This window comes from Aotus nancymaae, unplaced genomic scaffold (genome assembly GCF_030222135.1).
Source record: "Aotus nancymaae isolate 86718 unplaced genomic scaffold, 86718_ANA_hifiasm-v0.15.2.pri h1tg000002l, whole genome shotgun sequence".
NCBI classification, from domain to species: domain Eukaryota; kingdom Metazoa; phylum Chordata; class Mammalia; order Primates; family Aotidae; genus Aotus; species Aotus nancymaae.
Window position 1 is genome coordinate 40,204,621 of NW_026988413.1, and position 27,606 is coordinate 40,232,226.

The window sequence follows — 27,606 nt, forward strand, 5'->3', positions numbered from 1 at the left end:
TGTTTTCTGGAGAGTGGTACATCCAGAGAGGGAATGGAAGCTCAGTGCCCCTTCTCACATGCCTTGCCCTGTACGTCTTTCTGTCCTTTGTAATATCCTTTATAATAAACTGGCAAATATAAGTAAATTGTATCCCTGAGTTCTGTGAGTGGCTCCAGCAGGTTAATAGAACCCGTATAAAGGGTTGTAGGAACCCTGATTTATAGCCGGTTGACCAGAAGCACAGATAAAGCAACCTGGGGCTTCAGATTGGTATTGGATGTGGGGAGCCATCTTGTGAAAGTGAGCGCTCAACCTGTGGGATCTAACACAGCCTCCAGGTAGACAGCATCAGAAGTAAACTGGAGGGCACCCAGCTTGTGTCTGCTGCACAATTTGCCAATTGCTAGGTGTGTGGGGAAACACTCCCTTATGTCTGGTGTTAGAAATGTGTTGGTGAAAGCTGGGCACGGTGGCTCATGCCTATAATTCCAGCACTTTGGGAGGCTGAGGCGGGTGGATCACCTGAGGTCCGGAGTTCAAGACTAGCCTGGCCAACATGGTGAAACCCCGTCTCTACTAAAAATACAAAAAATTAGCTAGGCATGGTAGGGGGTGGGGCACCTGTAATCCCAGCTGCTTGGGAGGCTGAGGCAGGAGAATGGCTTGAACCCAGGAGGCAGAGGTTGCAGTGAGCCAAGATTATGCCACTGCACTCCAGTCTAGCCAACAAGAGTGAAACTCCATCTAAAAACAAAACAAAAAAGAAAAGAAAAGAAATGTGTTGGTGAGAGAGAAGTAGGAGAAAATGAGTTTATTTTTTCTTCTCAGTATTCTCAGGATTAGAACAATGTTTCTTAAAGTGTAAGCATCAGCTGGGAAATTGTTCAGAATGCAAATTCTCAGGCCCTATCCAAGATCTACTGAATCAGAAACTCAGGGAAGTAGAGTCCAGTAATCTGTATTTAACAAACTCTGCAGGTCAATTTGATGCATGTTAAAGTTTGAGGACCACTGAATTAGAACAAGGGACCTAATAGGTACTTATGATATACCTGGTGAGAAGTGGTAAGTTTATCAGCCCAAGTATTGGTTATAGTAATGGAAAAATAGGCATAGACAGGCTCAAATAAATGTTTCAGATGGCCAGATAAGTCAGCATGGGAGGAACACTAAGGAATAAGTCATCATCACTAGAGAGGCGATGGTGGTACTTGATAGACGTGTGTGGCGCTTGACAGACGTGTAATAGTGACCTGTGGCTTTGAAAATGAATCAGACAGACAGAATGAGATGCCAGGAGGAGCAAGCCAAGTGTAGTCTAGTAACCAGAACCCCAAGGACGTCAGTGTCTCCTACCCTGACTCCACACATTGGTGGCCATGAAAAGTGAAATCTTACCTAAGAAAGGTGTCCCCAAATGATGTTCCTGGCTCATCTCACAAGCCAACAGAAACCTCAAACTTTAGATTCATACTTATATACAAACATAACTTTTAGTTACCCAAACAATGCTGAATCTAAACAATCATGCATTAGCAAAATAATTTTGTTCTGGGCAGCATGTGCCTAGACCTCATGGTATGAGTTGTGCTTGGATAAGTCAACCATAGCAACTCTGTTTCCCTTTGCCTCTGATGAGAATGAGCAGGTGACATATTTGTAGCTAATGAAGTGGAAAGGCAGGTGAATAAGCTGGGGGCTCCTGGGAAAGATTTTCTTCCTTCTCTACAGAGTAAAATACCCTTTTGCCACGTCTCTATTATTTTGGATGATGTCATATGAGGGAGTGGTGCTTGAATGAAGGGACAAATGAGAATGGAAGGCAACACATAGAGGATGGAAGAGTAAGAGATTAAAATAAATTTGTTCTGAACCAAATTTGGGTTAGTCTGCATCTTGTTTTAAAACCACTCTTAGGTTTTTAGTTACTTACAGCCAAAAGCATTCCTGATGACCCATCTTTCTCTAGGAAACAACCAGAACTAACCTTAGCCTGCCTCTCGGCCCTGCTTATTATACCTGGCCTCTACATTTTTCAGCCTCACTGGAAACCTGATACCCACTCTGCTTTGTACTTCGAATCTGGCCCTATCTCCTCCTATACTCTTATCTCTGTACCCACTGACATCCAGCTTCTGTGAAGGGCAGACTCCTTTGTACTCTCAAACTCTTTATCTTCTTCTCCAACTGACACCTAGTTATCCCCAAAGTCTGTTTCTTCTGTAGTATTTCAAGTAGAGTCTGGCACAATCCCCGTGGGATAGGCATCTTCCTCACTCTCTACTGTTATTCCCATTAAAGGCTGTTTGTTTCCTAACAATCACAGCTCTTTGAGGTGTAGTACATGGGCTTAAACTTTACCACCCATCTCCACCGAGTTTTCATCTTCTATCAGATTCTACGATACTCCACATTCTCTGATAACTTTAGCACTGGCTTACTCTTCTCTCCACCATTTTTCCTGTTGCTATTCTTGATGAGTTCGATACATTATTTCCATTCAACACTTGGGCCTGATATTTCTTAGATGCTTCAAATCCAACAATGTTGTCCTCCATCCTCCTGTAATAGGGGGAGGAGGAGAATCAATGGGATATGGCCAGAAAGTGTCTGTCTAGATTCCTAAATCCAGCTCTCCCTTGAACTAGAGCATGATGCCTTCATAGTCCATTAATATTTATGGAGTAATCAACTCTAATATTAGTCTCTGTATTCACTAATGGCCGATCCTAGTAAAGATAACGGTACAAGTTGGTTTTGTTATTGGCTGAGGGACAAGATACCCTGGTGAGAAGTATCACTGAAAAAAAATGATAGCAGCCTTCATAAATGTCATCATAAAATGCCATTCAAAACAAGTATAAAAAGTTAATGGCATCTTGAGTGCTTCAAATTATATTACCAGATTAAATAGAAGCTACAATGACATGTTCTCTGTGAAAGAACAAAATAATTTGCCAAAGCTATTTAAGCATTAACTAAATATATGAAAAAAGATCCTATTAATCTATTAACCACACCAGAATGTGTTTTTTTGTGGTCAAAACACATCCACATACCCCAGCACAGTGGGTCCTTTTCATACATGTGGGCATTCAGTACAATCATCAAAGTTGTCAGTGAGCATTTAAATCAGCAGAGGTTAAGAAGGGGCAGATTAGTAAGAAATTGTGGCAATGTGCCTTTTTATGGAGACATTGATAGAATCTTAAGTTTTCCAAAGAATGAAGTGAATACCTAGAAGACAAGTTCAGATATGCCAAGGCATCTCAAGACAAAAGCTGAATACTGATCTTGGGTGTTGGTGTCTCTTTGGTAACTATGGTGAGTGAAGTTGGATGAGCTTTAAACACTACGTGTTGGAAATTCCTTGAAAATGAATCAGATGAATCAGTGATGAATCCCTTGCCTTTGGTGAAATTTGGGCTGAAATACTTCAAAGTCAGAACTGGAAATCTATGCTTCAAGCCTTCAGTAATACAATTTCAGCTAGAGTTGATGAAAAGAAAGAACAATCCCTAGCCTCTCATTTCAAAAAAAAAAAAGGAAGGGAGGAAGAAACATAGGTATATAGGTACCATGCAACAGATGTAAAGGCCAGTATGTCTCAAGAGCAAACCAGATTTCCTAAGAGAATTGAATGTGTTAGTAGCAGATGGGTTCTGTTTCAGTTTAGTCTCACTTAGCCATGTCTGGGAAAAGTTAAGTTGTACAACTTTGTGGACAAAGTGCTGCAGAAAATAAAAATATATTTGTTGCCATTTAAGATAAAGATATGAACAAGCATAAAGTGATCTTTATAGACAGTAATGATACTTGTGATGTTAGCATCTAAAATTGTATGCAGAATTAGATTACTTTAGATAAGGTAACAGGTATCCAAGCTCCAAAAGATACTTTTGCATGGCTGAAGAAGGGATCATGCAGAAGGAATAAATATGTATGCCTGATATGCATGTGTGTGTGGTGGAGCGGAGTGGAGAGGTGGCATGTAAAGAGAAGTACTGTTGGCCAAACAGGAGCTGAAAAGAAAAAAGTCAACTTATTCTGGGTATGTGTCAGAGAAAACTGCTACTCCCACTATGACAGAAGTAATAGACTGAGGGAAAAAAGCCTTATGGCCTGCTAGTAGGAAGAATGAATCTACCACTGTTCCCCATTTTCTTCCTGTCTCACAATAAGTTTCCACGAAAAAGTTCTTCTTTAAATATTTTTTACATATAAAGATACCAAACAGAGTTGCAACTCAAGTATAAAGGAAGGTTTCTTAGATCCAGCTGAATAGAAAATAAAGTTCTCCCAAATTTTAATTAAAATTACACGTTCCCTTTCTTTAAAAAGGAAAAAAAAACTCCTGCGTGACCAAAAACAACTTAAAAGTTCTGATTTTAAAGTTCCATAAACCTTATCTTTTTTCCATAATGAAAAGTCTAGTTTCTGTTTGGTCCTGTCAGAGGCAGCCTTTATTTTCGTTGGGTAATTTTTATCCTTGGAGACATCGCCCCCTGCTGTAATATGTGCTTAGTTGCAGAAGCATTTTTTACTCAAAAAGGATATGATCATAATGATGCAATGATTATTAAAGTGAAAGAAACTTTATTTTGAATAATATACGTATCATTCATTTCATTTAATTTTCATAGTGCATAGCTATGTATAGAAGTACACATGGAAAAATAAACATTAGAAATAACCATGGAAGTGTATAAGTGAAGACATTTGATATATCCATGGATAGGCTTAGAAATATTACAAAACAGGATTGATTAGAAAAGAATAAAAACCATGCAAAAAAAAAAAAAAAACCATGGCAGGTAAGTGCAATCAGTATAAATCATAGTTTCCTGGGTACAAAAACTACATATTCTTTGGATTAAAAGCAAACAGGTGGCTTGGCTTTTATGTCCAACCCAGAAATCATCTATAGAAGTAAAAAGTGTATAGGCCAGGCACAGTGGCTTCCATGCCTGTAATCCCAGCACTTTGGGAGGCCGAGGTGAGCAGATCATCTGAGGTCAGGAGTTCAAGACCAGCCTGGCCAACATGGTGAAACCCTTTCTCTACTAGAAATACAAAAATTAGCTGGTGTGGTGGTGTGTGCCTGTAATCCCAGCTATTGGGGAGGCTGAGGCAGGAAAATTGTTCGAAACAAAAAATGTAGAAGTAAAAAGTGTGGATACTGTTATACCACATGTGATACTAAAATATTCAAGGCCACAGATGGAAGTCACCAACTTACAAAGAGAATACTGAGAGGTAGTAGGATACATAAAAAAATAGAGAAATGCAATAAAGGAAATGCCACCTCTGTCTAAATCAGAAAAGAGTAAATGCATAGCCATTAAAACAGCAGCTCTACATACTACACTGCATTTCTCTTTGTCAGAAAGAATTCATTGTGTATCATTACAAAGGTCAGTGAATAAGATGAGGCAATAAATGTAGAGCCTTGGTATTAGGGCAAATTTAGTTTCCTTTTCATTTTACGCATGACGGAAAAAAGGAGCATAGAACCAAAAATGCTCATCTTTCCATTCACTACACTAACTTTTAAGTGTTTGGCACAAATGGAATAGCGACATGAAGTTCAATTAGATCCAAGCTTCCAAATAAATGATTTCACATTTGAAAAGCTATGGAAAGACAAAATTCTTTACTGTTTAACAAATCAAATGCTTAAAGCAAGTTTAAAAGTTGAGGCAGAAAAAAATTGATTTAAAAATGGCAAAAATTTAAAATCTCTTGGTTTCCTTTACATTTTTTTTTTTGCCTTTTTTTTTTCAAATTGCATTTTACAGTAGAAATGCAGACCACTCTGGATAGCTACGGCTCAATACTGCTGGATGCCCTCCTCCTAAGACATCATCTTCTTACATTCTACTGAACAGAAAACCATCCCTTCTACTGGCATGAACTTCTGCCCAATGAGGCATTTGCTGCAGCAGGAGCACAGAAAGCACTCTGTGGATGCATGCCAGCTGAAATTGTTATACGTCACCCGCTGCACTTCTGGGTCGATGGCATTGTGGCATCCTTGACACACCTATTAAGAAATAATACAAGAGAAGAGGATGAGAGATCAAGCTGTAATGGTAACATTTTCATCTTAGGACAAACTGAACACATTTCTTTAGATAATAAATTAAAACTTATAATGACAACCTCAGAAATACATGGTGGAGGGTGGCCTTCTAGCTAACCTTTTTGGCCAACTGTTAATGGAGGTCAATATGCTGAGCAGCCTGAGAAATAACAGGTGAAGGCCAAACAGGTCATTTGATGCATGTAAGAAAACTTCATGGCATTCAAGGCAGAAAGTCTTGATGGCAAGTTCCAAAGCTGTTTGCTTAGTTCTGATATATTTTATTAGATTGCACATTTGTAATGACACAAGTTTATGAGATGATTTTTCCTTGTTCATTAAAGCTTTGAAGTGTTAATTTTACCTGTCTTACCTATGACATGAGATTATTAACACCACTAATTTCTAGACAGTAGTAAATTAAAATCATGTTCAAAGTAATTAAGGACTCAAAAATACTGACAGTGTTTGAGAATAACGAATTTGTACTAAAAATATAACTTGTAGTTAATTGGCTTCTATTCTGTCATAAGATCAGTCATAATTTATGTGTAATCTAATATTGTAGAACATTAATACTTAGTCCCTGTACCATTCAGTATGTGTTATGGATGAATATATATGAGACATATAAACATGTATATACATACACAAACATACATACATTTACACTACAAAATTTTCTTATTCAAACATGTATATGAGGAAAATGAATAACCTATGTTATAACAGAAAACCAGTTTGGACCTCTAAAACACTGGATAGTCCATGCCTTCTTGTGTATACAGGTTCTGAATAAATATGACTATCTTAGAGTTTTTAAATATTTCCTAACAAGTGAAGAAGCCAACAAGACTGGTATTAATAGTGACTAATCTTAAGCACTCGTGGTCTCTTAATGTGATTGTCAGGAATTACTAAGGGATAAGGGGCAGAAGCAGGTGGGTGGAGGTCATTTAGCTTGAGCCTTCTTACTTTAAAAGACTTCAAAATGTGGCTGCTACTCACTGGGTAATTGGTTTAGGCAGTGAAGTGAGGCCTGGTTATATATGTCCATTTGAGACCTGTATATTTTTTTGGTTACATTGCTTCTGATTGCAGAGATTACAGCTCTGTAATCTATAAATTAGGTCAGCCCAATCGTCCCTGAGATACGAGGAAAATACTTTCTTTGTATAATCAATACAGTATTCCTGAATACAACAAAAATGAATGTTACAATTAAAAGCACATTTCTAATGCGTAGCTGTACCATGCAGGCAAATGCTTTTCGTATATATTTATTTTTATAGCTTTATAATTCATTTAGGATGTTATCTTATTGTTGTCTACATTACATGTTAATCTTTCCATTTTAAAATTTATGATCAACATATAATTATACATATTTATGGATGTACTATGTGATGTTTCAATACATGTATACATAGTGTAATGATAAAATCAGGGCAATTAGGATATTCCTCTCAAACATTTATGATTTCCTTGTGATAAGAACATTCAATCTTTTAATATTTCTTGTTTGTATAAGTATTTTAAATGTGTTTTTGTAAAATACTGTGTGTTTTATTCCTTTGCTTTTAGACCACGATCTATCTTCTTTTTCTCAGACTGTAATAGTATTTGTGGATCTTTTTATAATTACCCAAAATACATATTTTCAGTTGCAATTTACAAAAAAGAGATAACTAATGTTTGATTACACATGAAATTAAGATTCTTTAAGAAGAGATTCTTTAGGTAAAAAAGTAATTAGTACACGTAAATGGTATACAGCATTAAGGTTTGTGGTTTCATAAAATTTCATTTTACTAATAATTTGATTACCATTCATTCAAAATCTGGCATGTAATCACAGGCCAAATCTACTGATCCCTAATTCTTAAAAATCTAAAATTGATCCAGGCTACGCTGAGGGCCTGGGGACTGCAGAACCCTTCAGGTAAGTGATGTGCTTCACCACTTCCTGCCTGCCATTTGATTTTCCTGTGTTCCTAAACCTTTACTATTTCAAAGAATTATTATTTCCTTTAATCTCTCTGTTTTTCTTTGTATATAAGAATGTAAAAGAGCTAATTATACCTGTTGTAATGACCTCCCTGGCAGGAAAGAGTATCCTGGGAAATCTGACAGATGTGAATTCTGGGAGTAACCATAGAGTTTCAGTGACCACACAGAGACAAAGTAGGTGTATTTCCCATTTTTTTCCTTCCAGGTAATTTATTATTTTTTCTCAGAAAGGTTGTTTGGAGTTGAACACTTGATTTCGGTCTAAAAACAATTTGCTTTTTTTCCTTCTCTTTTTTAAGATTAAAAGATCTAAGCAGATCAATGCCCTGAACTAGATAATCTTCTCCAAATTTTATATAATGTAGCATGCTGCGTGGGTAGCTCTCTGTTGATAGCTGGAATTTGTTCAGATGATGGATAGGTATGCTCATTTTAGTATTAAGCAAAGGCCATTGATATATCCTATTGAGAAACCTAAAAGAAATGATGCTATGTTATAAAATGAAATAATTTGAAAATTCTTTTAATTAAAAAATCATATCTGTGGGTATTCCCTGCCATTGATTAGAAACAATGTAATACAGAAGAGCTTGTAACAGCTAAAAAAAAAAAAAAAAAAAAAAAGCAGTTTCATCTGTTTCAGTTTATTTTTGAGCACCTACTATGTTGTCCTAGTGTTGGGAACAGAACAGAAAAGGCAGATTAAAAAAAAAAATCACAGTGCTGATGGAGTTACATTCTAGTCCTTGAGACTAAGGTCAGACAGTAGACAAAAAAGGTATACATTATAATACCCTTAGTCTGTAGAAAAACTGTTGGAATAATATTCATTGAAGCACTTTTTAGCTAAATAACGTGTCAGGCTACATGATGATTTAACATCTTGTTCCCCGGTAAAAGGAAGGCCCATGGTATCCCCAAAGCAAATGAGAAATATTAAGAACACAAGTTAGTCACTCAAACATTTTCTAAGTGCAGACACTGAAGATACAGAAATAATAATAAGTCACGCTCTACCCTCCAGCTGCTTACAGTCTAGTGAAGGAGACAGATGAATAAAATTCTCACACACACACACCACTGGGAACACAGAGAGCCTAGAGACAAAGGTGGAGTTTGGGTATAGGGAATCAGGAAAGGTGTTCTGAAAAAAAGTTAAACCTAAACTGAGTCTAACGGAATAAATGTGCAGGCACAGTCAGGTAAAACAGGGAAAAGTAGGGTGTATTAGAAAAACTATTGAGAGTGAGCAAAAGAAAAAGAATAGTGTGTGAACTAGAAACTGCTGGTTAACATGTGGAAATGTATGATTTGGGTTGGACAACTCATAGATGTGACGGGATAGGCAAGAAGGGGCCAGATCTATTAAAAGCTTAATAATTTGCATTTTAGGAAGATCATTTTCTATCATTATGGTGGGTGGCTTTTGCGCAAGATGAATGAAAATGGAGGAATGAAATTTGAGGCCACTGCAATAGTCAAAATGACAAAAAATAAAGGTCTGAAGTCGAATGGTTGTAATTATGAGAATGTGAAATATATTGATGAGGCACAATTGATAGAAAATGAATAACTGTATCTAGAAAGGCTGAAAATTGGCACAGACATCAAAACGTGTTATCCTGTCTTCACAGTACCACATTCTTAGAACAGATAAACTATATGTAATTTTATTCCTTAGCCAGGAGTCTCTTTCACTGAATAGCTCAAGGGATCATTAACTAGTATATGTTTTGCTGCATATAAAGAAGTAAAAGTATATTTGAATACTCTTGGGGTTTACACACTTTACCATCTATGGTCAGTCTTTTACCCTTTATCTACATTACTATCACTTGGCCATTATGCAATAGCAGTTCTGTATAAGTGGAGTAAATGCAAGAAAAAATACTCTCTCACAAGGGAATGGCTGGCCCACACAAAAATCTTAATATGCAGGTTAAAATTTGTTATGCCAAATCAATTCAATGAGGGTTTAAGAAATAAGCATCTAACAATCTCCAGGTAGCAAAAACAAAAGTCCAGTGGGTGGGCCAGTAACATGAACAGAAACTATCAATCATATTCCAATAGAGCTAAAGAATATCAATAACCCCTAGACAACTTTATTGAAATGGAATCTGATCACTATGAGAATAAAACAATCACATTCCCATTAAGAATTTTTTTAAGTGAGTGAAGATTTTATTATTAAGCAGTACCTAAAATTGGTACTGTAAACTCCACAGGTAGAAATCTTGAGGTGGCTCATAGTCAGTGTATGTACTGGTTTTGAATTGCCTTAATTTTAACCCCCTGTGGTAGGAATCATTTGCTTTCTACTTAGGAGGAGTACTTTCTGTTTCCCATTTGTAAGAGGATTTAAGAAAAGCATAAACTCAAGTCCTAAAGCAGGTCGAGGCAACCATATCCTTAGAACACCTCTCACCACAGCGTGATTCTTCACATAGCAGGGCTTGCAAACGGGCTTGTCATTGACCATCACATATATTTCCCCAGCTAGGATGCTGTCACAGTCAAAGCAGCAGAAGTGTTTCAGGTGCCAATTCTGGTTTTCTGCCTGGGTATACTCATTGCTGAATATCAGCTAGGAAGAAAATAAAAATAAAGATTTTTTTTAATATAATAAGAGATATAGGTCTATAACAACATACTTTCTCAGGGTCTGAAGTTTGATAACCTAAAGCTTGAACTTACGCTATCACTTAGTTTCCTCTAAATCAATCTTTTACATTTCTAGTCTTTCATTTGTCAACCCAATTAACACAGACACTCAGAATGAATGATGATATCAAAAGTTTCTTTTTTAAAACTTCTTTTGATGTAAACAGATCAATTGCTGTTTGGTTAGTTCTTGTTGCCTTCTAGGTAAAGGGACTATATGAGGGTCTAACAGGGCACCAGCAGGCAGGTTGTCCCATAGAACATACCTCGTCACAGCCAGCACATCGGGGTTTCTCGCTGTCACAGTAATGTCTGCCACAGTATAGCTTCTCATTCTTCCAGAAATAAATCATGTCAACCAGGAGTTCATGGCAGATGCTGCAGACAAAACAGGCTGGGTGCCACAGTTTATCGTAGCCGGCCCTTTCGGCATAGATGGCGGGGTCGCCTTCCTTCATACTCAGTTTGCAACAATAGCAGGACTGAAAGGGAAGCCATCCAGAACAACTCGTCATTAGAAGACTGCCATTTCTTATCATTGGCTACAGCAGAAATTCAGAGAAACAACTTTGAAGAGACATAATTTCTCCTGAAGTTGCAAATTTGTTGATGTAGACAATAAAGTATTAATACTTCTGTGAAATGGAATCTCAGCTTTCTCCAGACTGTTCAAATCTACTTCATTCACCCAATGTGTAATAGGATATTGTTTCCTGAATTAAAAGTCACTTATGGAAAAAGGATAATAGTAATTTCCAGCTCAAATTTAAGTACATTCTCTAAGAAGATTACCTCGGAGCTTATTAGTGCTCTTTTTTCACGACTGAGCTTTACTGGTGCTAACTGGAGCTATAAGGAATATATTACAGCAGGTTTAGTTCTTACATCTCTGTGTCATAATTCCTCCTACCTTCAAGTCATTAGCAAAATACTTCAATTTCGCCCTTTAGAAGAGACTTAAAAAAAAGCTTCACTATACATCCACATAAATTTAAAGTTTGAATTTTAGGCATATTCTCACAAGCAAAACTGAATTAACCTAAGCATATATTCTTATTTATAGGCAGAGATAAGCAATTAACTCCAGGATTATGTTTAGAAACAAACAGACTCTAGAACAATATGCGGTCTTTGATCAACATGCCAATACCAACTACTATCTGTACATAAAACTCACAATTGGCCGGTGCGGTGGCTCACTCCTGTAATACCAACACTTTGGGAGGCCGAGGCGGGCAGATCACAAGGTCATGAGATCGAGACCATCCTGGCTCCTGGCTAACATGGTGAAACACCATCTCTATTAAAAACATAAAAGTTCCCCAGGCATGGTGGGACACACCTATAGTCCCAGCTACTTGGGAGGCTGAGGCAGGATTATACTTGAACCCAGAAGCAGAGGTTGCAGTGAGGCCAGATCACACACTGCGCTCTAGCCTGGGTGACAGAGTGAGACTCCATCTCAAAACAAAAACAAAACTCTCACAATTATCCTTGACAATAGATACACAGAAAATCTGGATTTAGACAGAAGTTTCAAACATGATATGGGAAGTCTAAACTGAATCTTAATCCCATTTATTTCTCATACCTATTCCCTTTTGGAAACTCAGAGGGAAAAAAAACCTGTAAAATATACAAATCGGGCCAACAGTGTGACCACTCTACTTACATATTGAGTACTTTTGTGCTCAGCAGATTTGTCCTCCATGGCCCCCGCTGCTGGTGGGGTGCTTCTTTCCCCTCCAGGGATGTACATTTGTCTGGGGCCTTGGGCATCCATCTCACAGGGAAGTTTGACATCTCCTACTCCCAGAGCCTCGCTCTTATATTTCTTCACAAACTGCTCCATCTCCTTCACCTCTCTAGGAGACAACTCATGGCACTTTGAAGGGTCCTGATCATGTGCAGGGAGTTGCTTTGCCAGCTGCTTCTTCCGGTACTGTGCCCCCTCTGAGCCCGCCACTGGCTGCTTTTCCTTGGGTAGCATCTGCATGTACTGCCTGGCCTGAACCACAAGGAGGCCAATGTTAACTGGGAGAAGGATTGGCCATTAGGCAGTATGACATTTTATAACACACATCAGAAGCAAGTTACTTAAGAAAGAAGTGGGTTCCATCCAATAACCGCAACTCACCCTCACAGCATATTCAGAAGTTAAAACTCAAAAATGGTATACTGAATAGATTTAGTTGGGTAAAAGTGAGACTTTCTCTCCATGAAATTATACATTTTTTTCAGTTTGTAAGATCTGGGTTACTACTGTTTACTTAAGGTAAATAAACAAATGTACAATTGAAAAAGAACACAAACTTTTAGGCAGACATGTTTGGAATGGTCTATAGGAGCAGAAGCATTTTTATCACATAAAAAATGATACCACAAAATTCACTTTAATGATTTAACTAACTTTAAAAGACCTGCAAATGTTTCATTTAGTTGTTATAAAACTGAGATATTTTTGGTCTTATATAGTATTAATAAAGGAAATAAAAAAATAAAAATAGATAAAGTTGAATATTTTTTTCAGGTCTAAACTGACAAAAATTCTCTTCTTTACCATCTTAAGAGAAATCCTCTCAAGAGTAAGCTAGAATTATTAGACTGATATAAACCATGTGATTTACATCTAATTATTAAGAATGTTAGACTACTCCCTCAAAAAGGTAAACATAGCTAGGGAGTTGGAAAAAAATTTATGAAGTATCTAGTCTTATATTCAAAAGACTAGAATGGGAATCAGAAGTCAAAGTAATGAGAACCCCAGAAGAATAATAGATTAGAATGTGTGGGTTGATCAGGTCACCAAAGAAACTGCCCCAAATAAACAGTCCAGGCACTTCAGTAAGGGAACTCTCTGTCCCAATATTATTTACCAATGCCTGATTGTGGACAGGAGGAGCCCACTCATAGGTAACTGTATTGATGGAGACATTCTTCTTGGCAGCAACTGGATTGGTCAATATCATAACATTGCGTTTATACATGGGAATTCCATCTGACTTTAGTTTTGCAATCAGGGTGGTATACTTGGTGTCTTCAAAAAGTTTTCCCACTTTTCGATCCTCTTCATTGCTCAAGAGGACATCATGCTCTTCTTGGCCACACTTGCAGTTACGACATATTTTTCTATGATTTTGAAAATAAGTAGAAAATGATTAATTACACCTAATTGATATTTATGGTGATACATTTATAGTTCATAAAATAAAGCATATTCTATATCATGGTATGCAAACGCAAGTCTCTTTTTAGGAGGGAGAATAAGCATCCATAAATTTAAGCAAGAAGGAAATAAAAACACAACTTTGCTTGATAAGGCTTTTAAAAGTTAGGTTGTAAAAACTGACAAGTGGGACCCAATTAAACTAAAGAGCTTCTGCAAAGCAAAGGAAATTGGCAACAGAGCAAACAGACAACCTACAGAATGGAAGAAAATATTTACAAACCCTGCATCCAACAAAGTTCTGATATTTAGAATCGATAAGGAACAATTCAACAAGCGAAAAAAAAAAGCCATTAAAAATGGGCAAAGGATAGGAACAGACACTTCTCAAAAGAAGACATACATATGGCCAAGAGATATATGAAAACATGCTCAATATCACTAATCATTAAGGAATGCAAATCAAAACCATGATGAGATGCCATTTCCTATCAGTCAGAATAGCTATTACTAAAAAGTCAAAAAATAACAGATGTTGCAGAGAAAAGGGAATGCTCATACACTGTTAATGAGGATGTAAATTAGTTTGGCCACTGTAGAAAGCAGTTTGGAGATTTCTCAAAAAACTTAAAACTACCATTCAACCCAGGAACCCCAGAAGAAAATGCATTATTCTACCAAAAAGACAATGCACTCATATGTTTATCACAGTACTATTCACAAAAGATGTGGTGGAATCATCCTGGATGGACATCAATGGTAGACTGGATAAAGAAAATGTGATACATATTTGCCATAGAATACTATGCAGCCATAAAAAAGAATGAAATCATGTCCTTTGAAGCAAAATGGATGCAGCTGGAAGCCATTATCTTAAGGGAATTAACACAGGAAGAGAAAACCAAATACCACATATTCTCACTTGTAAGTGGGAGCTAAATATTGAGTATACATGGACACAAAGATGGGAATAATAGACACTTGGGATTATTACAGTGAGGAAGGTGAGAGGGAGCAAGGTTTGAAAAGCTAACTATCAGGTACTATGGTCACTACCTAGGTGATGGGATCATTTGAACCCCAAACCTCAGTAACATGCAATTTCCCCATGTAAAAAACCTGCACTGCACATGTACATCTGAACCTAAAATGGAAGTTGAAAGAAAATAGGAAAGCAGCAGAATTATCAGCCTATAGAGTGACTAATAATGTGTTTTTGGAAATTACTTAGTTTTGTGATTTAGATGGTACCATAAGGTTTCAACTTAATTTTCAAAGTAACTATTTTAACAAATTCAGTGCATTTTGTAAACTAAACATGCATCTGCATTTCTGATATGATTATGAGAAGCAATTATTCATTTGATTATCAAACCTAACCAAGATTGTTTCAATTATTACACTGAAAGAAGTGTTGATGGCCCCAATAATAGACGTCTTCAATTGTACCATTAAAAAAAAAAGACTGATTTAAAAGTGCACACTTAAAGGGACATGTCTGAGTATAACTCCATCTGATATTCCTTATGCTGTCACCAAAAAGTAATTAAATAAAATAGAGAAAAAGATATAAAACCACAAAAATTATATGCAAGTTTTCTTACTTAAAGAAGAAACTTCATATTTTATCACATGTTAACATTTTATAGCCATTATCCAAGGGTTTTTGTTTGTTTGTTTGTTTAGTGAGAGATAGGGAAACTTTTCCCATCAAAGACCATGATCCTAGATTTAGGTTTACAGCCTTTCTCATTTTTTCTCAAATTCTTTTGTCATCCATTTCCTTCCCTTTGTTTTTTCTTTCTCTTTCCTTCTCTTATTTCTTCAAACACTTATTGCCACCTACCATGTTCTCTCTGCCATCATGGTGTTTCTTATAGTTTAAGGACAATGTCCTCTCCTTCACTGGTCTGGCACACAGACATTCATTTATTCATGCAACATACATGAGTGCCCATGTGCCAATCAATGTATTTAACACTAGGACATAGTGCTAAAAAAAAAAAATGGGCCTAGTCTCTTACTTCTAGAACTTACAGTCTGGTGGGAAACAGACATTAAACAATCACATACACACGCATGCACACACACACAATTTCATTTGTGATAGGAAAGTAAGGTATAGGGTGCCTTGAAAGGGTGTAATTTTGATTTCAAACTAGTGAAGAAAGGACTCCATAAGAAGGTGACATTTAGGTTGAGATCTGGACGATGTATAAAACATAGGTGTAAATTGTGTATGTGGGTTCGTTATCTGGGGAGGAGAAAAGGAAGGAAAAGAAAACTCTATATTTAGTATCTGGGTATAAAGAGAAGTACCTACAGTGGTCCTGAATTAGAAAAGAAATTGTCCCCTTAGGTCTCATAACCAGGGCAGGTTGGTATGACAGTAGTGAGATGAGTAAATGGGACAGTGACAAGGCTGGAGAGGTAGGCAGGCAGGAAGTCATGCAGGGACTCAGAACACATTAGGGAATTTGGCCTTCATCATAAGAGCAATCAGGAGCCAGCAAAGGCTTTTTGGTAATGGAACAACATGATCATATCTGTAATTTTAAATATTACAGTATCTGCCATGTGGTAAATGGATTAGGGGCAAAACAGAACTAGAAACAGGGAGACAGGTTAACATGTTAATTATTCATCCAGTTTACAATGGCATGGTTCTAAATCGGGATACTGCCACTACTTCACAAATGAAATTACATCTTGGAGGGTTACTGTTGTGGTCCAGGTGAAATATGTTATGGCTTGGATCAGAGTATTCAACAGTGGAGATGAAAAGAAAGGAGGAGGCCGGGCGCAGTGGCTCACGCCTGTAATCCCAGCACTTTGGGAGGCCGAGGCGGGTGGATCACAAGGTCAAGAGATCGAGACCATCCTGGTCAACATGGTGAAACCCTGTCTCTACTAAAAATACAAAAAATTAGCTGGACATGGTGGCATGTGCCTGTAATCCCAGCTACTCAGGAGGCTGAGGCAGGAGAATTGCCTGAACCCAGGAGGCGGAGGTTGCGGTGAGCCGAGATTGCGCCATTGCACTCCAGCCTGGGTAACAAGAGCAAAACTCTGTCTCAAAAAAAAAAAAAAAAAAAAGAAAGAAAGGAGGAAATTTGAGGTCTCCTTGGACAAAAAACTGACTAAACTTTGTGGTGTATTTGGACATAGTGATGGTAAAGGGAAGGCTCAGTGATACCGTTTGGCTGTGACTTCACACAAATATCATCTTGAATTGTAGTTCCCATAATCCCCATGTGTCATGGGAGGGATGTGGTAGGAGATAACTGAATCATGAGGGCTTTTACCCTCATGCTGTTCTCATGACAGTGAGTTCTCATGAGATCTCATAGTTTTATAAGGGAATTTTTTCCCCTTTTGCTCGGCACCTCTCTTTGCTGCCACAATGTGAAGAACATGTTTGCTTCCCCTTCTGCCATGTTTGTAAGTTTCCTGAGGCCTCCCCAGCCATGCTGAATTGTCAGTCAATTAAATCTCTTTCCTTTATAAATTACCCAGGTATGTCTCAGGTATGTCTTTATTAGCAGTGTGAGAATGGACTAATAAATACAATAAATTGGTACTGCAAAGAGTGGTGATACCTGAAAATGTGGAAGCAACTTTGGAACTGGGTAACAGGCAGAGGCTGGAATATTCTGGAGGGCTAAGAAGATGACAGGTCCATGTGGGAAAGTTTGGAACTTCCTCAAGACTTGGAGGGCTCAGAAGACAGAAAGATGTGGGAAAGTTTGGAACTTCCTAGAGACTTTTTGAATGGCTTTTACCAAAATGCTGACAGTGATATGTGTAAGATCTTTTAGACTGACAGCATCATGGATGCCATTGTGCGCCCCCCTCCCCTCCACTGCCATGACCTGCATGTACACCTCTGGATGGCCTCCCAGAATTAGAAAATCTGAAGAAACTGGAAGACCATGAAAAGAGGAAGGATGATCAACCCCTGCAGCATCTAACTTGAGACATTCTTCTATTGTTCCTTATTCCAGCCTCATTTGACAAGGCAATTGGACTTTGTAACCGACCTTGGTCAACCTGTAACTCCAGACCCTATGACCCCCTCCCAGTTTGCAAAACATGCCCTATACTGAAACTTCTGTAACTTTCCACTGCTACCCCAAACCTATAAAACCAACTCCTATTCCACCACCCTCCTCTGACTCTCTTTTTGGACTCAGCCTGCCTGCATTGGGTGAATAAACAGCCATGTTGCTCACACAAAGCCTGTTTGGGGGTCTCTTCATTCAGAGTGCACGTTTTAACATGTGGTGCTAGAAACCCGGGACCAGGGTACTCTCTGGGGAGACCAGCCCCTGTCCCCACTCCCCCTCTGGGAAGAGACTCACCTGAGACCTCAACACATCAGACCAGCAGCTCACGCTTAGCATGCTCAACAGCTCTCTCCCCACCTTCAGACTGGGTAAGCAGACTCTCTCTCCCCTTCTTTCTCTCTCTTTTCCTTCAGAGAAGAGGAGACAAGTCTCTCCCTCTTTCTCTCTGTTTTCCTTTAAATCTTTCTCCTTCTAGTACAGACAAAGAAGACACTCTGTATCCATGTAGAGACAGAAGAGACGAGTCTCTCCCTCTCACTGAAAGACTCAGACGTTGGTCACAGACTCGGGAAGACAGTCTTCCCTTGGTGTCTGGTCAATCGCAGGAATGCCTGCCTTGATCATTCACTCATGTTACAGCCCAGGAATCATCCGGGATGCCTACTGAAAACGCTGGTAGCTGCTTGCTCCTTATTCTAGTCTCTAGTCCTTTCCTTAAAACTTATCTCCTTTGCTATGGGTGATATTCCACCCTCTATTCCTCAGTCTTCACCTCTAGCCTGAATCCTAAAAAACCTAAAACCTCTTCAACTGTCACCTAATCTGAAACCAAAACATCTTATTTTTTTTTTTTCCTGTGACATGGCCTGGCCCCAATATAAATTAGACAATGGTTCTAAATGGCCAGAAAATGGCACTTTCAATTTTTCTACTCTGTGAGACCTAAACAATTTTTGTCAACAAATGGGCAAATGGTCTAAGGTACCTGACATCCAGGCATTTTTTTTAAACCCTCCACTCCCTCCCTAATCTCTGCTCTCAATGCAACCCTTCCCAAATTTTTCTTCTCTCCCTTCCATCTGCCCCTCCTGCCTCTGCTGGTGACCCAGAATCCTCCTTGTCCATTGACCCTTCTGACCTTTCTCCTCCCTGCCTGTCTGAACCAGACCCTAATCCAGGCCCTAACCTCCCCCTGCCCCCCTGCCACAACCCACCTCCTTATGCCCCTTCTGTCACCTCCCCACTTCATATTCGGTCTGGCTTACAGTTTAGATCTGTGGCTAACTCCTCAGCCCCTGCCCAACATTTCCCCCTTTGAGAGGTGGCTGGAGCTGAAAGCATAGTTAGGGTGCACATTCCATTCCTTTCTCTTTATTCAGCCTTTCCAAAATCATCCAACGGTTAGGCTCCTTTTCATCAGATCCTACTAAATATATACAAGAGTTCCAATACTTAACCCAGTCCTATAATCTCACCTGGAGTGACTTGTCATCTTCTCTCACCCATGAAGAATGCTTAATATGCATTTTATCACCCAATCAGCCCGACATTAAAAAAGCTACAGAAATTAAAATCTGGCCCTCAAACCCCACAACAGGAATTAATCAACTTCACCTTCAAGGTGTTCAATAATAGGGAAAAAGCTGCCCCGAGGCAGCACATCTCTGAACTACAGATGCTTGCCTCTGCCACAAGACAAACCCCAGCCACACCACTGGCTCACAGACTTCAAAGCACCCAGACTTCAGCGTCCAGCCGCCCCCTCCTGGACCTTACTTCAAGTATCAGAAACCTGGCCACCTGGCAAAGGAATGCCCGCAGCCCAGATTCCTCCTAAGCCCTGCACTATCTGTGTGGGTCCCCCATGGAAAATGGGACTGTCTGACTCATGTCACTGATCCTAGAGCTCCTGGAGCTCCAACTCAAAGCTCTGGGACTGAATCTTTTTTCCAGATCTCCTTAGCTTTGTGGCTGAAGACTGACACTACCTGAACATCTTGCAGAGTCCCCCGGACTGTCACATGGACGCCGAGCTTTGGTAACTCTTGCGGTGGAGGGTAAGTCCACCCCCTTCTTAATCAACACGGGGGCCACTCATTCCAGGCTGCCTTCTTTTCAAGGACCTGTCTCCTTGGCCTCCATAACTGTGGTGGGAATTGATGGTAAGGCTTCCATACCTCTCAAAACTCCCCAAATCTGATGTCAATTTAGCCAGCACTCCTTTCCACATTCTTTTCTAGTCATCTCTGCTTGTCCAGTTCCCCTGTTAGGCTGAGATATCCTAGCAAAATTGTCTGCCTCCTTAACTATTCCTGGGCAACAGCCACCCCTCATTGCCACCCTCTTCCCTGAATCCCTACCTCCCTCAATAGCTCCCCTTATGTCCCCCTACCTTAACCAGAGGCTGTGGGACACCACCTCCCCATCCCTTGCTACAAGTCACTCACCCCTCCTCATCCCCTTAAAACCTAACCACCCTTATCCTGCCCAATGCCAGTACCCCATCCTAGCATAAGCCTTAAAAGGCCTAAAGCCTGTTATTACCTGCTTACTGCAACACGGCCTTTTAATTCCTACAAACTCTCTTTACAATTCCCCTATCCTGGCTGTCCCCAAACTAGACAAATTCTACAGACTAGTCCAAGACCTCTGCCTCATCAATTAGATTGTACTTCCCAAGGAGTTCCAAGATGGCCAGTTAGATCCAGCTCAGGATTGCAGCTCTGAGTGAAAGTGCAGAGGGTGAGTGGATGCCGCATTTCCAAACAGATTTTTATTGCCCACAGACCAGGAGATTCACAGGCAGAGGAGCCCCACGGGTCGCCAGTGTGGCTGTTTTGGCCAGCGCGGCTGTTTTGCCTGTGCCCCGGTGCAGCCACTCCCGGTGCAGAGTAAACGGGACTGTGTTCCCACTTAGCCAGCAAGGGGAGCTGAAACAGGGGGCCAGGCCAGGAGATTCCTGGGCAAAAAAAGCGCCACGAATCTCAGAGCTGCAGTTTCAGTGGTGCAGTGGGTCGCCGCACGGGAAATCACACAGATCCTGGCGCCTATTCAACAGGCGACCAGGTCACCTGGTAGAGAGCCGACCATTCAATGAAAAAATAAAAGGCTCTGAGGCAGGGAGCCAGGAGATCAGGACTGGCTGGTCCCACCCCCACAAAAACAAAAACAAAAACAAAAAAACAGCAATTGGAAACGCTCTGGGTTGAGAGTTTCACAGCAAGCACAGCTGAACCCGGGACGGTCCAGCTCTGTGGGGAAGGGGAGTCTGCCATTACTGAGGCAGCCTGCCATTGCTGTGGCAACCCGTCATTACAGAGAAAGTCTGTGATTACAGAGGCGGGCCAACATTGCAGAAGCAGCTCTAACTACAGCCATATAAACAGGACTGCAGGGAAGTTCACATGGCAGCTGGGCAGAGCCCACAGCAGCTCAGTGAAGCCTCTGCAGGCTGAGAGTGACTAGGCTGCCTCCTTTTGGGCAGAGCAGCCCTGAAGAAAAAGGCAGCAGTACAGCGGAAACACATAAAGCCCTAACTCCCGGGGACAGAACACCTGGGAAAAAAAAAAGGGGGGGTTTATGAGTTCTGCTGCTGCAGACTTAAATTTACCAGCCCAGCAGCTCTGAATGAACAACGGGGCTCATAGCTCAGCACCTGAGATAATATAAAGGACTGTTTCCTCAAGCAGCTCCCGACCCCCGTATATCCAAAGAGTCACCTCATAAAGGAGAGCGCAGACTGACATTTGGCAGGTATCCTTCTGGGACAAAGCAGAAGAAGAAACTGGTAGCAACCTTTACTGTTCGGCAGCTGCTGCAAGTGATCCCCAGGCAAGCAGGGCCTGGAGTGGACCTCAGCAGTCCTACAGCAGAGAGGCCAGACAGTTAAAAGGAAAACTAAGAAACAGAAATAACTTCATCAACAACAAACAGAATGTCCACTCAGAGACCCAATCAGAAAGTCAACAACTACAAAGCCGACAGGTGGATAAATTCACAAAGATGGGAAGAAACCAGCGCAAAAAGGATGAAAACACCCAAAACTGGAACACCTCTCCTCCTACAAGGGATCACAACTCCTCACCAGCAAGAGAACAAGACTGGATGGAGAATGAGTGTGATGAAATGACAGAATCAGCCTTCAGAAAGTGGGTAATAAGATACTTCGTGAGCTAAAAGAACATGTTCTAACCCAATGCAAAGAAACTAAGAACCTTGAAAAAAGATTTGACAAAATGCTAACGAGAATGGACAACTTAGAGAGGAATATAAGTGAATTGATGGAGCTGAAAAACACAACATGAGAACTTCGCGAAGCATGCACAAGTTTCAACAGCCGAATTGACCAAGCAGAAGAAAGGATATCAGAGGTCAAAGATCAACTCAATGAAATAAAACGAGAAGGCAAGATTAGAGAAAACAGGGTAAAAAGGAATGAACAAAGTCAACAAGAAATATGGGACTATGTGAAAAGACCTAATCTACGTTTGATAGGTGTACCTGAATGTGACGAAGAGAATGAATCCAAGCTAGAAAATACTCTTCAGGATATTATCCAGGAAAACTTCCCCAACCTAGCAAGGCAGGCCAATATTCAAGTCCAAGAAATACTGAGAACACCACAAAGATATTCCTCAAGAAGAGCAACCCCAAGGCACATAATCGTCAGATTCGCCAGGGTTGAAATGAAGGAGAAAATGCTAAGGGCAGCCAGAGAGAAAGGTCGGGTTACCCACAAAGGGAAGCCCATCAGACTCACAGCAGATCTCTCAGCAGAAACCCTACAAGCCAGAAGAGAGTGGGGGCCAATAACTTTCAACCCAGAATTTCATATCCAGCCAAACTAAGCTTCCTAAGTGAAGGAAAAATAAAATCCTTTGTGAACAAGCAAGTACTCAGAGATTTCATCACCACCAGACCGGCTTTACAAGAGCTCCTGAAAGAGGCACTACACATAGAAAAGAACAACCAGTACCAGCCACTCCAAAAACACACAAAATGGTAAAGAGCATCAACACAATGAAGAATCTGCATCAACCAACGGGCAAAACAGCTGGCTAGCATCAAAATGGCAGGATCAAATTCACACATAACAATATTAACCCTAAACGTAAATGGACTAAATGCCCCAATCAAAAGACACAGACTGGCAAATTGGATAAAAAGCCAAAACCCATCAGTGTGCTGTATCCAGGAAACCCATCTCACATGCAAGGATACACAAAGGCTCAAAATAAAGAGATGGAGGAAGATTTACCAAGCAAATGGAGAGCAAAAAAAAGCAGGAGTTGCAGTTCTCATCTCTGATAAAATAGACTTTAAAGCAACAAAGATCAAACGAGACAAAGAAGGACTTTACATAATGCTAAAGGATCAATGCAACAAGAAGAGCTAACGATCCTAAATATATATGCACCTAATACAGGAGCACCCAGATACATAAGGCAAGTTCTTAATGACTTACAAAGAGACTTAGACTCCCACACAATAATAGTGGGAGACTTCAACACACCATTGTCAATATTAGACAGATGAACGAGACAGAAAATTAACAAGGATATCCAGGACTTGAACTCAGACCTGGACCAAGCAAACCTAATAGACATTTACAGAACTCTCCACCCCAAATCCACAGAATATAAATACTTCTCAGCACCACATCACACCTACTCTAAAATCGACCACATAATTGGAAGTAAATCACTCCTCAGCAAATGCAAAAGAACAGAAACCGTAACAAACAGTCTCTCAGACCACAGTGCAATCAAGTTAGAACTCAGATTCAGAAACCAACCCAGAACCACACAGCTTCATGGAAACTGAACAACTTTCTCTTGAATGTTGACTGGATAAACAATGAAATGAAGGCAGAAATAAAGATGTTCTTCGAAACCAACGAGAATGAAGACACCACATACCAGAATCTCTGGGACACATTTAAAGCAGTCTCTAGAGGAAAATATATAGCAATAAGTGCCCACATAAGAAGAAAGGAGAGATCTAAAATTGACACCCTATCGTCAAAATTGAAAGAGCTAGAGGAGCAAGATAAAAAAAAACTCAAAACCTAGCAGAAGACGAGAAATAACTATGATCAAAGCAGAATTGAAGGAGATAGAGACATGAAAAAACCTTCAAAAAATCAATAAATCCAGGAGCTGGTTTTTTGAAAAGATCAACAAAATAGACAGACCACTAGCCAGATTAATAAAAAAGAACAGAGAGAATAACCAAATAGATGCAATAAAAAATGATAAAGGGGATATCACCACAGATTCCACAGAAATTCAAACCATCATCAGAGATTATTACAAACAACTCTATGCACATAAACTAGAAAACCTGGAAGAAATGGATAAATTCCTGGACAGTTGCCTCCTCCCAAGCCTAAACCAGGAAGAAATCGAAAACGTGAATAGACCATTAACAAGGTCTGAAGTCGAGGCAGCAATTAAGAGCCTACCACCCAAAAAAGCCCAGGTCCAGATGGGTTCACAGCCGAATTCCACCAAACATACAAAGAGGAACTGGTACCATTCCTTCTGAAACTATTCCAAATAATCCAAAAAGAGGGAATCCTTCCCAAATCATTTTATGAGACCAACATCATCCTGATACCAAAACCCGGCAGAGACTCAACAAGAAAAGAAAACTACAGGCCAATATCCATGATAAACATAGATGCAAAAATCTTCAATAAAATACTGGCAAGCCGATTACAACAGCACATCAAAAAGCTTATCCACCATGGTCAAGTAGGATTCATCCCGGGGATGCAAGGCTGGTTCAATATATGCAAGTCTATAAATGTAATTCACCACATAAACAGAACCAAAGACAAAAACCACATGATTATCTCAATTGATGCAGAGAAGGCCTTCGACAAAATTCAACAGCCCTTTATGCTAAAAACCCTCAATAAACTAGGTTTCGACGGAACGTATCTCAAAATAATAAAAGCTATTTACGACAAACCAACAGCCAATATCATACTGAATGGGCAAAAACTGGAAGCATTCCCTTTGAAATCTGGCACTAGACAAGGATGCCCTCTCCACCACTCCTATTCAATATAGTGCTGGAAGTCCTAGCCAGAGCAATCAGGCAAGAAAAAGAAATAAAGGGTATTCAATTAGGAAAGGAGGAAGTCAAATTGTCTCTATTTGCAGACGACATGATTGTATATCTAGAAGACCCCATCATCTCAGCCCAAAATCTCCTGAAACTGATAAGCAACTTCAGCAAAGTCTCAGGATACAAAATCAATGTGCAAAAATCACAAGCATTCCTATACACCAATAACAGACTTAAAGAGAGCCAAATGAAGAACGAACTGGCATTCACAATTGCTACAAAGAGAATAAAATACCTAGGAATACAACTAACAAGGAATGTAAAGGACCTCTTCAAGGAGAACTACAAACCACTGCTCAATGAAATAAGAGAGGACACAAACAGATGGAGAAATATTCCATGTTCATGGTTAGGAAGAATCAATATTGTGAAAATGGCCATACTGCCCAAAGTAATTTACAGATTCAATGCTATCCCCATCAAGCTACCAATGACCTTCTTCACAGAACTGGAAAAAACCACCTTAAAACTTCATATGGAACCAAAAGAGAGCCCTCATAGCCAAGTCAATTCTAAGCGAAAAGAACAAAGTGGGAGGCATCACACTACCGGACATCAAACTATACTACAAGGCTACAGTAATCAAAACAGCATGGTACTGGTACCAAAACAGAGATATAGACCAATGGAACAGAACAGAGGCCTCGGAGGCAACACAACATATTTACAACCATCTGATCTTTGACAAACCTGATAAAAACAAGCAATGGGGAAAGGATTCCCTGTTTAATAAGTGGTGTTGGGAAAACTGGCTAGCCATATGCAGAAAGCAGAAACTGGACCCCTTCCTGACATCTTACACTAAATTTAACTCCAGATGGATTAAAGACTTAAACATAAGACCTAACACCATAAAAACCCTAGAAGAAAACCTAGGCAAAACCATTCAGGACATAGGCGTAGGCAAGGACCTCATGACCAAAACACCAAAAGCATTGGCAACAAAAGCCAAAATAGACAAATGGGATCTAATCAAACTCCACAGCTTCTGCACGGCGAGAGAAACAGTCAATAGAGTGAATCGGCAACCAACAGAATGGGAAAAAATTTTTGCAGCCTACCCATCTGACAAAGGGCTGATATCCAGAATTTACAACGAACTAAAACAGATTTACAAGAAAAAAATGAACAAGCCCATTCAAAAATGGGCAAAGGATATGAACAGATACTTTACAAAAGAAGACATACATGAGGCCAACAAGCATATGAAAAAATGCTCATCATCACTGGTCATTAGAGAAATGCAAATCAAAACTACATTGAGATACCATCTCGCCAGTTAGAACGGCAATCATTAAAAAATCTGGAGACAACAGATGCTGGAGGATGTGGAGAAATAGGAACACTTTTACACTGTTGGTGGGAGTGTAAATTAGTTCAACCATTGTGGAAGACAGTGTGGCGATTCCTCAAGGACCTAGAAATAGAAATTCCATTTGACCCAGCAATCCCATTACTGGGTATATATCCAAAGGATTATAAATGCTCTTTTCTTTTTGATATATTTTTGGAAAGGCTGATATTGGTTGTTCCTTTATATGTATAGTGCTTCTTTCAGAAGCTCTTGTAAAGCAGGCCTGGTGGTGGTGAACTCTCTAAGTACTTGTTTGTTCGCAAAAGATTTAATTTTTCCTTCAATTACAAAGCGTAGTTTGGCTGGATATGAAATTCTGGGTTGAAAGTTCTTTTCTTTAAGGATATTAAATATTGGTCCCCACTCTTTTCTGGCTTGTAGGGTTTCTGCTGAGAGATCTGCTGTAAGTCTGATAGGTTTCCCTTTATGGGTAACCTGACCTTTCTCTCTGGCTGCCCTTAGTATTTTCTCCTTCATTTCAACCCTAATAAATCTGGCAATTATGTGCCTTGGGGTTGGTCTTCTTGAAGAGTATCTTTGTGGTGTTCTCTGTATTACCTGGAGTTGAATATTACCCTGCCTTGCCAGGTTGGGAAAGTTTTCCTGAATGATATCCTGAAGAGTATTTTCCAACTTGGATTCATTCTCTTCGTCACATTCAGGTACACCTATCAAACATAAATTAGGTCTTTTCACATAGTCGCATATTTCCTGGAGACTTCGCTCATTCCTTTTCATCCTTTTTTCTCCAATCTTGTCTTCTCATTTCATTTCACTGAGCTGGTTCTTGACTTCTGATATCTTTTCTTCTACTTGATCAATTCGACTCTTTAAACTTGTGCATGCTTCGCGAAGTTCTCGTGTTGTGTTTTTCAGCTCCATCAATTCACTTATATTCTTCTCTAAATTGTCTATTCTCGTTAACAGTTCGTCAAACCTTTTTTCAAGGTTCTTAGTTTCTTTGCATTGGGTTAGAACAAGTTCTTTTAATTCACAGAAGTTTCTTATCACCCACGTTTTGAAACCTGCTTCTGTTATTGGAACACACTCGTAATCTATTAAGCCTTGTTCCATTACTGATGAGGAATTGCAATCCCCTGTAGAGGGAGAGGCATTCAGATTTTGAGTATTCTCTGCCTTTTTACGC

The 27,606-nt window shown here is 39.6% G+C and overlaps 1 protein-coding gene across 1 annotated transcript in view; it reads right to left on the reverse strand.

Moving 5' to 3' along the window:
* Positions 1-4,558: 4,558 nt before the first annotated feature.
* TES (testin LIM domain protein) overlaps positions 4,559-27,606 on the reverse strand; it is a 58,625-nt gene continuing 35,577 nt past the window's right edge. The window contains exons 3-7 of the mRNA XM_064374188.1: positions 13,615-13,867; positions 12,411-12,746; positions 11,005-11,220; positions 10,503-10,661; positions 4,559-6,025 (exon numbers count right to left, since the gene is read on the reverse strand). Coding sequence (XP_064230258.1) covers positions 5,837-6,025; positions 10,503-10,661; positions 11,005-11,220; positions 12,411-12,746; positions 13,615-13,867 — 1,153 coding nt within the window. The 3' untranslated portion in view covers positions 4,559-5,836. The remainder of the gene's footprint in view (positions 6,026-10,502; positions 10,662-11,004; positions 11,221-12,410; positions 12,747-13,614; positions 13,868-27,606) is intronic.